The sequence below is a fragment of the Dipodomys ordii genome, unplaced genomic scaffold, assembly GCF_000151885.1.
Source record: "Dipodomys ordii isolate 6190 unplaced genomic scaffold, Dord_2.0 Scaffold85, whole genome shotgun sequence".
NCBI classification, from domain to species: Eukaryota; Metazoa; Chordata; class Mammalia; order Rodentia; family Heteromyidae; genus Dipodomys; species Dipodomys ordii.
The window spans coordinates 6,286,561-6,304,389 of NW_012267301.1; the positions used below are offsets into that span (position 1 = coordinate 6,286,561).

Sequence of the window (17,829 nt, forward strand, 5' to 3'; positions counted from 1 at the left end):
ACCACCCTAGCACTGACAGTTACCCTGTGAGGGCCTGAAACTATTTGAGAATGGGAGAATAAAGGTAGAAAGTTAATTTGCAGAGTTAGAATGGCTTTACCCAGACCAAATAACTCAGAGACCTGGTCAACACATGACAACTCTGGCCGCATTCCTTTGCCAATATTAAGCACACAATCAAGACCTCAGCATCCAATGGAGCTCTTGAGGTTAAGGGAAGAGAAGCAGCCCAGGTTGCAGTGAAACAGATTAAACCATCATTCTTAATTCAAACAGAGCTAAACTATACCCTTGGTACTATCCCTTTGCCTTCTAATTCCACTTCTCTCCCCTGAGTTCATGAACCTGATTCCTGGTGAAGACTTGAGCCCCTGCATAAGGTCAGGTAATAGAGCAGGACAGGCACCTGACAATAAGAACAAGCACCTGACAATACTGAATATACCCTTTAATATTACCACTTCCTACTAGAAGGTTCCAGAAAGAACACTCAAAAAAAAAAGGAGCCCAAGTTACTACGCTCAGAGCCTTATTTATCTTAATTTTGCTTGAGTTGGTGAGTGTAGCTAGAGAAATGGACCAACCATCTGGACAGTGTCATCTGAAATCCCTGTCCAGCAACTTCAAGTGTTCCATAGGCTCTCCCTCAGTGTTGAAATGAAAGCATTAGAGAGGGTATGTCAGTCAGTCTTCCAGCACTGAGCATTTCCCCCCTCACTCCTGCTCTCTCATTCCTGCTGCTGCTTTCACTGGGATAGAGAACCTGGAGAGAACTGACACCTCTCACCTCTCTGTAAGCAGCAGCTCCACCTGCAGAGACAACTCCGGAGCATCGTGCTCAGGGGTCTATTTGCTCTCATCCCTGACCCTGTCCACAATTTGGTCACTTCTCACCACTGCCCTTGCCCTTATCCAAACCAGCCCATCAACCCAGTAGCCTATCAACCCATCGGCCTGTACCCCTCACCCCCATTCTTTTACTCTCCTGGTCATGGCAACACAGCATGCTCAGGATTTTTCTGTGACATCCCTTCACCTTACATAGAAGTCCTGAGTGAACTAGTTATCTGTCCCCAGGCCATCATTCTACTACCTTCCCTTCAGGACTCTACCTCTGGGCCTTTACATAGGCCATTGCCCATGACTGGAAAGCCTTTCTTTCCTTTAGATTCCAATGTTACCTTACCAGGGGAAGCATTTACTAATTACCCCTGCATAAGAGTAATCCAGATCTCTCAATACCAGCCTTCCATGTCCTACATATAGTTTCAACATCATCTAAAACATCTCAGGTATAAAGGGTGCATGTTTTCTCTCATATGTAGAAATGTAAATTATAAACATACATAGGCACATCTGCATATACACACTCACATTGACTAAGGTATGCTATACAAAGGAGAGGACTGCAATAGTATGACTCTTTCCAGTGACTTAAGAGTTTCACAGCATGAATACCAGAAAGCTGAAATGTGTTGCTGGAAGGAGAGGAGATCATGTGGAGGGGGGGAAGAGAGAAAGAAATGATGTCATAATATTCAATGTATAGATGTAAACATGAAACCAGGTAAGTTGAGGGGATTGTGGGATTCAGTAAATATTTGAACAAAAGCCCAGGTAAATAGGGTCCCCTCATTTCTCAGGCCTCGCTCTGTGCCACCACCTACACAAGTAAACTTGTTTAGACCACTGTTGCATGAGGAGCCACCAGCCCATCCTGATACCCCACAGGAAGGGCGGTGCCTGCATTCTACTCTGGGCCATCTGATGGGTGAGGCACAAGTGCAACACTGAGGGCATGAACAGCTAGGAGCATGGGGCAGGGGTACTCAGTGCTGCTCCCCTGTGAACATGATGGCTGACCTGGATACTGCCCTTCCTCCCCCAGGTTCATGACTACCTCCGCAGCAAGCTTTGCTCCCTCTACGAAAATGACTGCATTTTCGATAAATTCGAGTGTGTATGGAATGGATCAGACAGGTAAGAAAGACTTTGGGTCTTTGGAACCTCCTAGAGAAAGACTCTCACCTTGAGGGTGGCACAGGAAAATTTATCCTAAGCAAGAAGCAATTAGAAGGGAGGGCCAAGTAGGTTCTGGTGACTCACGCCTATAATCCTAGCTACGTAGGAGGCTGAGATCTGAGGCTGGAGGCTCAAAGCCAGCCCAGGCAGCTAATCAACTGGAAAGTCTATGAGACTCTTCTCTCCAGTTAAGAACTGAAGAGCTGGAAATGGAGCTGTGGCTAAAAGTGGTAGAATGTTCACCTTGAACGCAAAAGCCCAGGGACAGCACCCAGGCCCTGAGTTAAAGCCCCAGAAAAAAAATAATAAAAATAAAAAGGGAGGGCCAAAGCCTGTTCAGGATGGGTGGGGTAGGTCACTGGAAGAACTCTATGGTCAGAAGGAGGCCATGAAATAGTGACTCCATTTCAGGCTGGCACAGATGTCAATTCGGTATCGATGAAATCCTATCTTTAACATCCAGAACATTCCCACACACCCCCAGGTCACCATGCCTACAGGAAACCACTCATCGTCCAACAGCAGTTCCAGCCCGAACAGCCCTGCTTATAGGCTTTCTAGTTCAACCCTCAGCCACTGGCGTGAACCAGCCCGAAGGCCCCAGTGGCTCATTAGCTGGATTCTAGTCAACCTCATTTATCACATTCCCTCAAAATGATGTATTACTGTTTTAAGGCTTTTGATTTCAACAATACTTCATAGTACCTCCCAATAGTTCATTTTTACTCTGACAGATACAGATGGTTCTATGAGAACTAGATGCAAGCTGCCTGGCTGACTGAGCTCTTTGATGAAGGTGGCTTCAGTAATAGTAAGAGGTAGCCTGGAACTGCTTTCACTACAGGACACTTGGCAGCGCCAGCTTTGAGTGAGCACAAGCTATCTCTCACACTCACACACACATGCGCTTTTTTGCCTTTTTCCACTGACCCCAACTGAACTCGGCACAGAGCAAGACTCAAAGGAGTCACCATGTAACACTTGACTTGGTATAGGATAGAGCGCAAAGCAACTGTGACAAGTGAATCAAAGTTCACGAGGGCCAGATGCTGGTGGCTCATGCCTATAATCAGGATGCTGAAAGAGGCAGAGATCTGAGGATTGCAGTTTGAGGCCAGCCCCAGCTACACAGGCCACAAGACTCTCCAGTGAACCAGCAAAAAGCCGCAAAGTGGAGCTGTGGCTCAAGTGGCCAGAATGCCAGCTTTGAGCAAAAAAGCTAAGGGAGAACTCCTGTGCCCTGCAGTTTCAAACTCCAGTACTGGTGCATCCATGCATACACACACACATACACATACATACATGGAAATCCACAGTGGGGAAATAAGCTAGCCCTATTATTTTAACATGTATTTGGTTGTAGATATTATTTACATATTTATAAACCATTGTTCCCACTTAACCTTTTTCTTACCCTAGAGTCAAACTTGACTCCTTTTATGTACCTACTGTCTACTAGGTACTTTTACACACAACATTTAAGCCCATCCACAGTCCAATAAAGTTATTTTCCACAGCCCCACTTTCCAGATGGGGTAACTGAGGGTTGGTCAGATAAAAAGCCTGGTCACTCCAAGTAGTGAGATCAACAGTGAACACCTGAATGTCCCATACAACTGGGAGCATTGGAGTTTGGCTCAAATAGAGTTATTCGGGGGGAGAGGGGGGGAATACATCCTGAGTTGGGAGAAGTGAGTGTCAGTACTGAGAAGCAAAGAAGCCAAGTACCTGCGTGCTTTGCCCTGGAACCTGGCACCCGGATCTGGCCCAACTTTGTCCCTGTCCAACACAGATGGCTCATTCTGCCACTCCCTTGCATGGGATCAAGGAACTGGAATGAGATCTGAGGTTGTAGAGGTAGAGCCCGACAGAGTCATAGTGGTTCATTTTGGCACAGGGAAGAACAGTTTATAGAATCAGTTCTGTGAGCCAGAGTAACAGAATCCCACCATGGATGGAGTTGCAAGCTGATAATATGCCCATAGAGATCCTGGCAGTGTTTCTCTGCATCTTCTTATGCAGCCTTTATCACAGGAAGAACACACAAGGCTGGGCTCTCCTTCTACCCCATAGGCCAGTCCCCTGGTCACCATTCCCTCTCATACCACCAGCAGATGGTCCCTGAGGAACAAGCACAGGATCCCCAGACCTAAGGGCCATCTATCCCTCCCATTAGTTGGCCACCATTGAATGCTGGTAGCTTATTACTAGAAGGCTTTGGCAAGCTCCAGAGAAGTGTGTCTGCAGAAGCCATGTGAGCCTCTCCTCCGAAGTCTTACATTCCCTTACCAAGTCCTTTCAACTTTGAATGTCTGCTTTTCCCAAGCCATGACACCCATGGTGTAGGTGACTTTTCTGAAAGACTGAACTTAGAACTACTTTCTGGAAGGTGGTGGCCAACAGCTGCCGTAGGGCAGATGAGATGAAGGCCTGGGGGACAGATGGCTCAGGTGCACCGCCTGGGGCAGCTATACTTTGTCCATGAGCAACAATTCGCTGTTACCAAAGTGCTTCCATTTATTTGTTACCCTACTCCGAAAGGGAGGGAGGTAGGACGGGATTGGAACCGCCAGACCTACCTTAGAGCCAGAAGAATCTATAAAAACAAAAATAAGTAATGCTTAAGGCTTCTTGGTATCCTATCTTTCAAAGCTCCTGTTCTTAGGATTCAGCTGTCAGCGTTGCTGGAACAGAGCTGTTTTCATAAAACCTATAAGTGCCAGAAGTTAGCCATGGTGCGGTGCCATTTGCTCCAGAATGAGAAAAACTGTGGAAACGGTATTCCCTGTATGTAGACCATTCAGTCACTCTCCATCTCCTCCTTCCCTTGCAGTGTCATCATGACGGGGTCCTACAACAACTTCTTTAGGATGTTTGACCGTAACACCAAGCGGGACGTGACCCTGGAGGCCTCACGGGAAAACAGCAAACCCCGAGCTATCCTCAAACCCCGGAAAGTGTGCGTGGGGGGCAAGCGGCGAAAAGATGAGATCAGTGTGGACAGTCTAGACTTTAGCAAAAAGATCTTACACACGGCTTGGCATCCTTCCGAAAATATTATAGCGGTGGCAGCTACAAATAACCTATATATATTCCAGGACAAGGTGAACTAGAAGGACAAGTTATTAATCTCACATACTGAATACTAGTCAAACGAGTTTTTAAATATTTCCTTGGGTCTTCATTTTGACGCATTGACTTTACTTTCCCTGTGCATAAAATAACAATTGGGGTAGAATTAAAAAGGAGTTCGACTTTCCCATCTCCCCAGTTCTGAGAAACTTTTGTCAAACCCAACAGGTTTGGGCCACTTCTGTTTAGGATGGAGAGCTGCCCGCTAACAGTAATTCTCCCATAGTTGAATTTCTGATGCTTTGATTGCCATTTTTCTCCCCTCTGGTGGGTCCTGTGTTTTGTTTCTAGGTGTCTGCTATGATAAAATGAGGTTGTCTGTAGTATTTAAGGAGAAAAGAGATAAGTTTTTTTTTAATTAAGCAATTCCATTTGATTGGAAAAAATCAACAAAAAATAAACAGCGTTTACTCTACTCTTAGAGAACTTCTTTTTGTGTGAAAAAAAAATCAGAACTAGTCATGACACTTTTTTTTCCATTATAACAATTTTCTTGGGACTGAGGGGAGGAGACAGACTGAGAAGGGGAGGAGGTGTGCCTCTCTTTGTAAATGTCCCACAGAAACAAGCTGGGGTTTGACCAGAATGCATCAGGGGATAGAGACCGCGATCTACATTGGGCTGGCAAAGCCTTGCAGTACCATATACCACCTACTACTGCCTGGCCCTTTTATACTATTTTTTTTGTTCTTTTAAACATTACATGTAATCTTCTACCTACACCTTTCTTGGTTGTTTCCCTTCATTCTTTTCCAACTTAACATTCTGGTGACTTCTAACAGCTGCATCTTGTTTGCTTGGTAACTGGGGTTGTAAATAAGCCAAGGCTAGAACAGGAGCAACCCTCTGGCTCCTGAAGAAAAGCTGGTCTGTTCTTTAAGGCAAGGAGGTGGGGTCTCCTGAGCAGCACCACCCTTTATCCTGGTTTTAGTAACAAGGATAAAGCAAGTTATCAAGTCCCCTTGTACATCAGCCAACGAAGATGGCCAATAAAGACTGTCTTGTAGAGTTTAATCAAGGACCTCTAGTCCACTTCAAGTTCATCATCTGGGAAAATAGACAGCATGGGTATGGGATGTGGAGGAACCAAGGATCCTTGGCCACCTTTGTCCTATTTGGCCCCACTCCAAGAAATATTCATCCATCAGGTGTGGTTTCTGACATGCCAGTATTTACTAACAGCTATAGCAGAACCTGGTGCTTTCTTCCATTTAGATGAGGAGTCAGACTCAGTTCTAGAAAGTCCTTTCCAGAAGATTCTGTGAGGTTAACCTGTGGATGAACCCTGCATAAATTTAAGGGATTTATATATGTAGAGAATACTTAAGAGGTAGGAGGTGTCTAGAAAGCTGGGTCTGGGTTGTTTCCAACTCTCCCTCACTGGCCATTTCCCTTTGCTTTTTGGTAATGCTGGGATTTGAACTCAGGACCTCACCTTGGCTGTCACTCTATCCCTGGTGCTTTATAAAATGACTTAGGTGTCAAGTGGATACATTTTTGTTGTATGAATGGTTGAAAAAATACTGGCACCTTAGACCCAACTTGTTATGAATGTTATTTCATTGGAGGAGGCATTCTTGCTTTGAATGTGTGATTTAGAGACATGCTCAATGGTGCTCTACCACTAAGCCATACTCTCCAGCTCATTTCTCATAACTTCCCTTCAGTAGATGGGAAATAGCTTACTGCGAGAAGTTTCCAGTATGGGCTGGGAAGGTGGCTCAGTGGTAGAGTGCTTGCCTTGCATGCATGAGGCCCTGGGTTCGATTCGTTAGCACCACATAAGCAAAAAGAGAAAAAAAAAAAGCCGGAAGTGGCACTGTGGCTCAAGTGGTAGAGTACTAGTCTTGAGCTGAAGAGCTGAGGGACAGCGCCCAGGCCCAGAGTACAGGCCCCACGACCGGACCCAAAACAAAAAACAAAAAAAACAAAAAAGGTGTTCAACTGGGCTGGGAAGTTGGCTCAGTGGTAGAGCACTTGCCTTGCATGCCTGAGGCCCTGGGTTCAATTCCTCAGCACCACATAAGCAAAAAGAAAAAAGCCGGAAGAGAAGTTTCCAATATGTGCATATATTAGAAGTCCCATTGTGCAAATGTCAATTTGCTCTGGAGGGGAAAAACTGAATGAATTATACTATGTAAACAATAAAACCTCATCCATTCCACTGTAGCATTTTGCCAAGGATGTATCTACTTACAAAATACCACTTTCATAAAGTGAGCCCCAATTTCAGGACAGCCTGTCATCAAATGCATCTCCACATCCTGAGGGCCAGCACATGACTTCCTGTTTCTTGTATGCCCTGTGTTGAGATGCTGCCCAGGTATCTCAAGAGGCCCTGGGTAGGGACAATGTTCTTTGAAACCTAAGAGAGTCAAACTTCTCCAACCCACAGCAGATTATGATGGAGAGAAGACCACCGGGTTGTGCTCCTCAGTTTACCTTTTCTCCACTCCTCTAGGCTCTGTATCAGACTGTGCCAGGTGGGGCTGTGCCAACCTTGTTTCTCAAATTGATCATCTACTCACCCTGTACTATTGTTCATTTAACCCATCCTTAAGTCACATTTCCTTAAGAGCAAGACCCAAAGAATTATATTCATGTAGTCAGTTCTGATGTGACAGTATTTTTTCCAGATTAATCACAGCCATTCATACAACAAATATGTATACAGTCAACACCTAGGTAATTCTGTAAACTACCAGAAGAATGCTTACCAAACCACCTAACTGATGTACCATTTACACCTTTTGAGACATTCAAGAGTGTCCATCGTTTGTCACAGATTCAAGAGGTTCACTTAGCCAGAAGGGAATCACAGTCTTACTTCTCCAGCTAGGCTAAAAGAGAGGGCAGCTGTCCTCTCCTTCAACCCCCACATGCACCGAGGCCAAATGGGCAGGAAGACAGCCACCCAGGGGACAGCCCTGGAGGTAGATCCTGAGTGGCAGCCCTGGTTTTCTTGCCACTTGTCAGCTGAGCTAGATATTGCAGGTGCCATCTCTTAAGCCCTAGTACAATCACTTCCTTAGCAGCAGCCTGAAGTCTTCCAGGAGACATTCTAACCTATTTGAAACCCACCTTTTAAATCATTTGTTTAAATCTGAGGACTGGGCACTACTTCATCTATTAGTGCCCTCAGGTTAGAAGTAGGCAGAGTCAGATTGGGAAAAATGGAAAGTGCATCTTCCTGGGCTTGAATTAACATCTTCCTAATGGAACTTCCAGTTCTTGATGTTGAAAAGCAAGCCACTCAAAAAGCAAAACCTTAACACCCAGTCATGATTTCTTATGGGTGGAGGAAGATGAGCAATGAAGAGCAGCTAGACTCTACGTGGACCACCAGATGGATCCATTTGCTTCTTGGCTCCTTCAGGTCTGGCTCCTGCCTTTCCTCTCCTACTATTTAAAGCACCAGTGGTCACATCCCTTGTGAACCACTGTTGCTTCTGTCATGGCCTGCTCGTCTCCCCCTCCACTCCCATGATGCCATTCCTGCTTTCACTGCAAAGAAAGAAGTCGACTCAGGGTGTCACCATAACTAAGGACACCTGCCAATAAGATGTAGACTCAAGGGGTGTGCTCTGACTTGGCACTATTGACATACTGGATCTAAGATACCTACTAAGGAGTAGCTAACAGTTCTCAAACAGTCCTTATAGGCCAGGCTTTGTCCTGCAAGTTTCATAGGTATTCATTTCTTTACTCCTCAAACTCGATGCAGATACAGTGACATCATGCGTTTCATCTTTGGATGCCCCAAACCTGCACAGCATCATTGCTGTGCTGAATAGGATAAAACACAATGCAAAGTGCGGGCAGATCTACCCAAACTTGTCTACACACCAGCATCACTACCAACATGAGCAATGCCCTACACCAGGGTGTCAGAATAGCTTCATGTCATTCCAACAGCCATGATGATGGAGCCATAGGAATTGTTTGGCTCCATTATAATCAAACGGGACCACAGGAGAGTATGGGGATCATTGTTAACCAATACATCATCACATGGCACAGGGTGGTGGGGTTACACTGAAGGAAATCATGAAGACAACTAGTTTACACAGGTCACAAGCAACAGAGCAGGTGATTGGTCAGTTTGTATTACCATCATGCAAACATAGGGATGGAAGAGAGTGATTAGAAAACAAGTGCCAGTCGCCACCCACAGATTCACCAACATTAAAGGCTCATGGCTGAGTGTGTCAGGCAGCCAGGCCCAAGGACAAGGGCCTGAGATGTATAAGCCATGGTCCCTGCCTGGCAAGGGATGACATATAGGACCAACGTGTACTCTTTAAACATATTCACATTGCAACAAGAGATGAACAAAGTAAGGGAATAACACAGCACAGGACTAATCAATAAAGGATAAGTCTATTTGGAGTGACAAACACCTAAGCAGAGTTTTAAAGCAGTTCTTGCAGCAGACAAAACACAGTACAATGTCTCCAACAGAGAGGCATGTGAAGTACTTCTTCATGTGAAGAGCTGAAGCATGAGTGTCAGCCAGGTATAGTGTCACACATCTGTAATCCCAGCACTCAGGAGTCTAAAGCAGGAGGATATAAAGTTCAAGCCAGGCCTGGGCTTCACAGTAAGACCCTGTCAAAAAAAAAAAAAGTACTAGGTATTGTGGCACATGCCTACAATCCCAGCCACCTGGGAGGTAAGGGAGGGAAGATTATGGTCCAAGGTCAGTCTGGGCAAAAACATTAAAGCAAAACATTAAAAACATTAAGGCAAAAGGACTGGGGACAGGGTTCAAGTGATAGAGCCCTTGCCTAGGAAGTACAAGATCCTGAGTTCAAGCTCCACTACTGCCAAAAATACAAGGGTGCTATAGGATTTGATATGGGAGCAAAAGGCCAATACCTCTGTCCTATAAGAAACAAAGGAGGTGTTAAAAAAGAGTCCTTGAACTCAAGAGCAAAGCTTTCTGCCCCCACATATATCAGGTCTATTATGTGAACAAATTCCTAGTGTCCACAGTTTCATTAGCTTAAAGCCATTGAGATAGGAAAAAATTCCACACCCAGTAAGCCTACCTATGCATATTTGTTCACCTACATAAAATCAAAATAAATGGTTGAAAAATGAGAAATTGAAACCGACAGGATAGGTACAGTGGCTCATTTCTGTCATTCCCAGCTACTCAGAAATCAAGAGATTGGAAGGTTCTCATTTGCGTCAAGTCTGGGTGGTAGGGGGGCAGGGAAGCTAGCAAGCACCCATCCCAGCCAATATGGAAAGCATGTGTATGTGTGCCTGGAATAGCAGCTATGCAAGAGGTATACCTAGGAGAATGGAGATCTGAGGTTAGCCCTAGGCAGAGAAGAAAGGCCTTACCTGAAAAATAACTAAACACAAAAAAGAGAGCTGTAGGTTTGACTGTAATGACAGAGAGCCTGCTTGGAAAACACAAGGTCTTGAATTCAAACTCCGGTACTAACCAACACCAAAACAAAGAATCACATTTTCAATTTTCTAGCACTAGCCTACCCCTTCTTTCAGTCATTCGGCGGCTTTATTTTTCCCTAGTGCTGGGAATCAAATCCAGACCCTCACACCTGTAGGCAAACTCTACCCCTGAGCTTTACCCCAGCCCCAAGAATGCATCTTAAGTTTTTATGTGTAAGCATTGTATTTAAATGTAAACAAGAAATCAATAGTTATCAGGCAGTTACCATTGACCAAGAATCCTTTTTTTCTCTGACAGTACAGAGACTGAACTCAGGGCCTCACACTTGGTAGGTAGGTGCTCTGCCACTTGAGCCATACTTCCAACTCTTTCATTCTGTTTGTTTTTTTTTTAGATATAGTGTTGTGTCTTACTTTTGAGATATAATCTTACAAAGGTTAGGTCAGTCTTCATTGAAATCCTACCTATGCTTCCCATCGTAACTCGAGATGACAGGCACAAGTCACTAAACCCAGTTTTTTCAGTTGAGATGGGGTCTCTTGATCTTGTTTTTGTGTTTCTTTTTTATTTTTTGTTTAAACCCAGGCAGGCTTCAAGTATCAGTCTCCCAAATAGCCATAAGTACAGACAGACAGACATGCCATAAGCCACCATACCTAGCCTGACCTAGACACTTGAAGATCTACTCAGCAGTGATTGTGTATATACTTCTGTTTTATGACTGAAAGCTGATCTGAGAAACTACAAGATACTGACAGAATTTGTCTTTAGACTCGTCCTATTCTAGTGCTGCCCATTCAATACAGTCAGAGCCATGTGCAGATAGCATCTCGTGCATTTCCACCTACAAGATTCCCACAAATAGGCCACTCTGGGGCCCAGTACTGCCCAACACCAACCAGAAATGCAACACCAACCAGCATGAAGTCAAGGACTCCCCAAGTCTCTCACTCCCAGTCAGCTCCAGCATCTCCTGGATGGATGGATGGCACCCACTGAAGACCACCCCCAACACATAGTCTGAGCCCCTTCAGCTGCTGCATTTGGTCTGAATGGGCTGCAGAGATTGTTTCTCCAGAAATTAGCCTTGGAAGGAAGCAGAGACCACAGGGACAGGGACTGCCCCTAAATTCTGAGCCCTTGCTTTGGTTGTCTGGTGAGATGTTCCCACTCAAGCCATGGAGGAAATCCTGGTGGAGGTGACAGGGGGCACCCCAGGGAGGCAGGAATAGAGGGGGATGCTTCACTGGCAAAAAGAAAAGCAGCCTTTGGGCCCTCTTAACAGTCATCCTCAGTTGGGTTTGATTCACTCATCCATCCACTAAATACTTAATAATTGATGGTGGGCGGCTTACCACTCCCTAGGGGTGGGGAGGGGTTCTGAAAAAGCAGGAGCGACAGCCACTGTCACCCAGCCCACAAGCACCGTGGCAGGTAAAGAAACTCACAGGCAAGGGTGCTAGGTGAAGGTCGTGGTCATACGCCCAAGGTGCTGTGCCTTGCTTGGCTGCCTGGCTCCCCAGAAGAAACCTGAGCACCTCCATTTCCTTGTTGATTATTAAGGATTCAATGGCACATGTGTCCTAAAAAGCTGTGAAAGTTGAACCATTGCATACCCACAAAGCACCTGGCTCACCCAAGCCTGAGAAGGCCTAGCTGATCATAGGTGTGATTCCACCAGTCTGTACTAGGGTGCTATGATGGGGGGATATCAGGGCACAGGAGAAAGCAAAGACCACAACCTCACCCAGCCCGAAGCCCCAGAGGCAATGATGCCCCCACCCCTGGGGAAAACCTAGTGGAGTAGTAGCTGTCCAGCTGAGAAAGAAAAATCCTGTTCCAGCCCATGGCTCATGCCTGTAATCCTTGCTGCTCAGGATGCTGAGATCTGAGAATCACAGTTCAAAGCAAGGAGGAGGTGGGGGGGGAGAAGAGAGGCACAGGGAGGAGGGGGAGGGAAAGGATGGGGAGGAGGGAAGGGGAGGGAGAGGAGGGGGTACAAAGGAACAGGAGCTATGGCTCAAACCTTGAGCAAATAAAAGCTCAGAAAGCTCAGAGACCTGAGTTCAAGCCCAAAATCAGTGTATGCTCTCTCCCCCTCTCCCTCCCCTTCTCTGTCTCTCCCTCTCTCTCCCCCTCTCTCTCTCTCCCTCTCTCTCCTTCTCCTTCTCTCTCCCTCTCCCTTCCCTCCCCCCTCCCCCTCTCCCTCTCCCTCCCTCTCTCTCTCTTCCTCTCCTCCCTCTCTTTGTCTCCCCCCCTCAAATATAGTGAGTTCCATCCATGGAAACAGATGGAACATAGGAAAGCAGAACAGAACAGCATGTGGTGTAGTTTAAGGAACTTACAATGTTCCAGCAGTCTGAGAGAACCAAGGGACCTAATAAAGTGAAGGGCCAGGAAAGCAGGTCTGAAAGGTAACACTAGACCAAAGTTCACTCTGGATGCTAGGCTATAAGCAGTTCACATAGAGACTATGGATTCCACCCTAACTTGGTAAGTAATTATAGTCCAGGCCCAGGGGTAGTTGCCACACACACAGCCCCAATGCTACCACCTTAGAAAGGCCTTGCCCAATCCTAAACTCCAGGAAGACCAAGTAGATGCTCAATAAATGTTTGCTGACCACCTAACACACGTGGAAGACAGGCACGCAGAAAGGGCACAAGATGAAATGTGCTGTTGGGCATTGAAGAACATAGAGAAACCCAACCACCACCACAAGACTTCTCGACGAAATTAGGAAAAGCAAAACAAAACTGAAAGGCAGTGAGCCAATATGCAGTAAGAGCAAGCAACCAAGCTCAGATCTCAGCATTAGTTAACAGAACGCACATGTCCTGGCCTGATGCATGGCCCTCTCTGCACTAGTTATCCTTCTGGGAGCCTGCAAAGCATGCGGCAAGGCTGACAGCTTCCAATCAATACCGTGGTCACCCATGCAAGGAGCAGCGTTATCACACCCAAGACATAACCCCCGCACCCCCTGCAGTACTAAATATTCCCCATAACAAGGCTACATGCGGGAAATGACAGGAGCTATTATTCTCCACCTCCCCACTCGGAAGCAGGAGGTGACACTTCCCTTCTCCTGGACAGTGTTAGGGGAAAGCAAGCCAGTTTCCCCCAACGAAACCACTTTGAAGCTGGGTGTGTGCTAATCCAGGGAGACAAAGGAGGGGAAAGACTGGCATGTTCATTTGCCTAGGCATCCTGAATCTTCCTTGAGCAGCTAAGAAAAAAAAACCTTTAAACCAGAGAGGGTGGCTGATGGGGTCAGTGGGAGCCTGTGAAATGTGGATGCTGGATTTTATTCTACACACCCAAGTCACACTAGTTAAAAACAAAAAACAAAAAACTTAACTTCTCCCTGCATGGCTTTCTTGTTTCTGATTCTCATTGAAAGTCATATTTCATCTAGACTGTTTTCAACTCCGAATATAGGTTGCTTATGAACCGCCAGCCTGAATTTATCAAAGACAACAGCAAACAATTACAACCGCATGTTAAACACAATCTGCTTCCTAGCACAGTCCGGTGGGTTGTATCAGTCTCTAGCCACAACCCTGTTCTGCTGTTAACACCAGTGTCAGCTACCTCTACCCCAATGCACGGGGCTTTAATGGAAGGGAGGCCGGGCTGGGAGGCCAGGGAGGTTTTGTTTTCTGAACTCAGAATTTATTTAATAGCAACTCGAGTTTTCACTCTCACATCTCCTTCCTGACATGAAAACAAGACATAGCACTTTGTTTATATTCCTTTTGAAAAAGTAGGCTGCTCTTTGGATGCCTATGTGATCTTTTCTAGGGGAAAGAAGCTAGATGAACACAAAATTCTTTCATTCATTGGTGATGGACAGATGTCAGAGAATCTGAGAGTGTCCATCATGGAATGAGAAAGTGAAATGACCAACACTTGACTTTCCCAGGCATAGACTGAACATGAGGAATGGAGGATAGCTCTCAGCTTCACACTTTGAGCAGCCCAGGAATCGATAACTCCATCAGCCTCAGCTGAGAGCCGCTGCCACCCGGAGAGATTTTCAAGAGACTCTATGTTGATGTTGGCGGTTCCAGGGTTTCAACTCGGGGTCTTGTGCTGGAAGGTGCACACTTTACCACTGAGCTACACTTTAGCTCTTTTCTTTTTTGCAGTGATTAACTTTGAGATGGGGGTCTCATTTCCTGCCCAAGCCACAAGCCTTGATTTCCATCTCCATATTTTAGGCTTCCTGACATACCTGTGATGACAGGCACACATCACCAAGCCCAGCTCCCAGTTAAGAAGGGGTTTCATGCACTTTTCTCCTGAGCTGGCCTTCAATCACAATCCAAGTGACCAGTATTGTCGGCATAAGCCACCAACGCCTAACTGGCTTTTCTTCTTTTTCCAATATTAAACAAATTCTTCTTCTCCTGACAATGTGTGCACATGCACACACACACACACACACACACACACACACATGCACACACACATGCACGCACGCACACACGCACAGCCTTAAGACCCCATGACAGACTCTCATGAAATCATCTCTGAATTCATTATCCTTCCCATAGGACTGGAAGCTGCTTCCCAATTGCCTGAAAGCAAAGGTCGTAAAAAAATTTTTATTATCTTTTACATCAGTACTGGGGAACAATTTACAAATTAAGTCTCCATTGGGTTGGTTGACAATAAGATTATATGACTCCACATAAGCTTATAACAACCTCCTTTTTATGTGCTCTGTATTGCCTAACTGTCCAGGCGATGAGCAATAATTGCACATTATTGTTTGGAGAGACATTTCAATGTATTCCGGTGCTTTCATGACCAGAAAGATGGCACCGACTTCCCACAGTGATCTGGGGGAGGAGGAGAGAAAGCAAGACTTTTGAACTATTGGGATTAGTGTTAAACCAGGCATTCATGTCTCATGCCAGGAATCCTAGCTATATAGGAGGCTGAGATTCTGAAGATCATAGTTCAAAGTTAGTCTGGGCAGGAAAGTTCATGAGACTCTTATCTCTGATTTACCACCAAAAGGCCAGAAGTAGAGATCAGCTCAAATGGTAGAGCATGTAACCCCTCTGTACAGTATTTTTACAATTAAAAATATATATATATATATATAATTTTTTAAATGGTAGAGCACTAGCCTTGAGCAAAAAAGCTTAGGGACAGAGCATGTCCCAGTATTGGCATGCATGCATGCAACCCGTGTGTGCACGCACGCGCGCACACACACACACACACACACACACACACAGACATACTCCCATAAACATACAATTCATTTTGTTTTATTTCACTATTATGGTTATTGAGGGTTTTTTTTTCTTTTCTATGGGCCAGAACCCATGGAACAATGAATGTTTTGGGTCTCCACAAACCTCGGCTGAAGTTGTCTTTTCTGGTTTTCATGCCTACTGAAGAAAGATGCATTTCTATCTGAGGACACATCTAAGAGGCTCTAGGAAAACTGCCTCATGCCAACATTACCACGTGTCCACATGAGCCCAAATTGTCACAAGAAGACACCTGCAATCACCACATTTAGCATTAATAACCACAAATAATGCTATATATATTATTTCACCTTCCTGAAAAATTATTTACTCAAATATTATCAACGTCAGCATGTACCACAGAGTAAGATAGAGATAAACAAGCCCAGTCCCTGTCATCAAGGAAGACGGCCTGATAGGAAACATTACAAACAATCAATTGAAATATAATGTTGCCCATACAGTAGCAAAACTACCAATAGGTTATTGTATTTTGAGTTTAGCTTCCAACAGTCTGAAGAAGTGAAATCCTGAAGGAGGACAGGAGCCTCCTGCAGAAACATGAGCATAGGTATATAGCTGGGAAGGAGCACTTGGCTCTGAGCAGTGCAGGCTGTTCAGTTGTCTTGAAAGAGAAGGCTTTTGGCTATAAATGGCTCAAGTGTTAGAAAGAGCCAGGGTGCAAAGGGCCATCACGGGGCTGAGACTCCAAGCAATAGGTTGTGGAGGGGCACTGGCAGGTTTGGAGAGCTCATTCTGGCAACTCTGTTAATAATACATTTCAAGTGGAACAAGATTGAAGGCTGGGAGCCTACTTAGGAAGATATTCAAGTAGTCCAGAAGAGAGATGACGAAAACCTGAGCTAGAATGAAGAACACAAATCAATATAATTTAGAGGTTAATTTTATAAGAGCTCAGAAAGAGATGGTAACAAAGATGCCTGGGTTGATAGCTAAGGTAAGCATCAGCCATGAAAAGAGATCTAAAATTTAAAACAACAGGAGTGGATTTTTGAAGAAAATAAACTTTTTAGATATTTCCTTGAGAAGCACCCTTCCCGTGACCAATGAAGCTGACCTCATCCCAAGCACCAAGGATGGAGCAAGGAACCTGGGAAGTTCAGAGATAACCTTAATCAGACCAATCAAAACGTAGACAAAACTATTCTAGAGCTCTGTTTGAACAGCCAGAAACTGGATTGTCTATCCATTCACTCATTTATCCACGCATCCATCCACCCACCCATCTCTTTGTCTATTCCACCCACCCATCTATCCACTCATGCATCTATTCATTCATCCATCCATCTATTCACCCACCCAATCCTCTATCCATCTATCCATATAGCTGCCTATCTGTCCCATCCATCTACCCATTATCCATCCACCCATCTTCCAACAACACACCCATCTATCTCTATCTTCTTGAGACCGTGTCATTACATAACCCAACCTGGGCTCAAGCTCTTCATCCTCCTGCCTCAGACTCCTAAGTGCTGGTATTTCAGGTATTGCCATTACACCTGCTTTGAATATATGTTTTCTTGTTATAGATTGCAATGATTGAGCACTGAAGTAACTTGCTATCTTGCACTAAATGAATCCTCATAATGATAGACTCCAGTGAAGCATAGTGGTTTAAGACACAACTCAGTGACTTCTTCCTGCAAAGGGCCAGAGAGTAAATAATTTAGGCTTTGCAGGCCACATGCTCTCTGTTGTAAAATGAAAATATCTAGTGTTAAAATACACATGGAAATGTGGCTCTACTTCAGCATGCTTCTTTTTAAAAAACAGAGGCACAATTTGTGACACAGGCCATGTCTGTCCAGCCCTTATATAGAGGATGTCAAATCCTAGATCATTTGTTTACATGGCTCTGATTAAGTTACTTAATTTCACTCTGTCTCATCCCCCTCATCTGTAAATTGGAGTGATAACATATCGCCCATGTCATTGGCTCACTGTGGAAATTTTGAA

At 45.1% G+C, this 17,829-nt stretch overlaps 1 protein-coding gene across 6 annotated transcripts in view; it reads left to right on the top strand.

Moving 5' to 3' along the window:
- The window catches only part of Ppp2r2b (protein phosphatase 2, regulatory subunit B, beta), a 473,748-nt gene extending 468,180 nt beyond the window's left edge, over nucleotides 1–5,568 (top strand). For all 6 annotated transcript variants that reach the window (XM_013025506.1, XM_013025502.1, XM_013025507.1 and 3 more), the window contains 2 exons: nucleotides 1,889–1,980; nucleotides 4,856–5,568. In XM_013025506.1, coding sequence (XP_012880960.1) covers nucleotides 1,889–1,980; nucleotides 4,856–5,135 — 372 coding nt within the window. In that variant the 3' untranslated portion in view covers nucleotides 5,136–5,568. The remainder of the gene's footprint in view (nucleotides 1–1,888; nucleotides 1,981–4,855) is intronic.
- The last annotated feature ends 12,261 nt before the right edge of the window (nucleotides 5,569–17,829 follow it).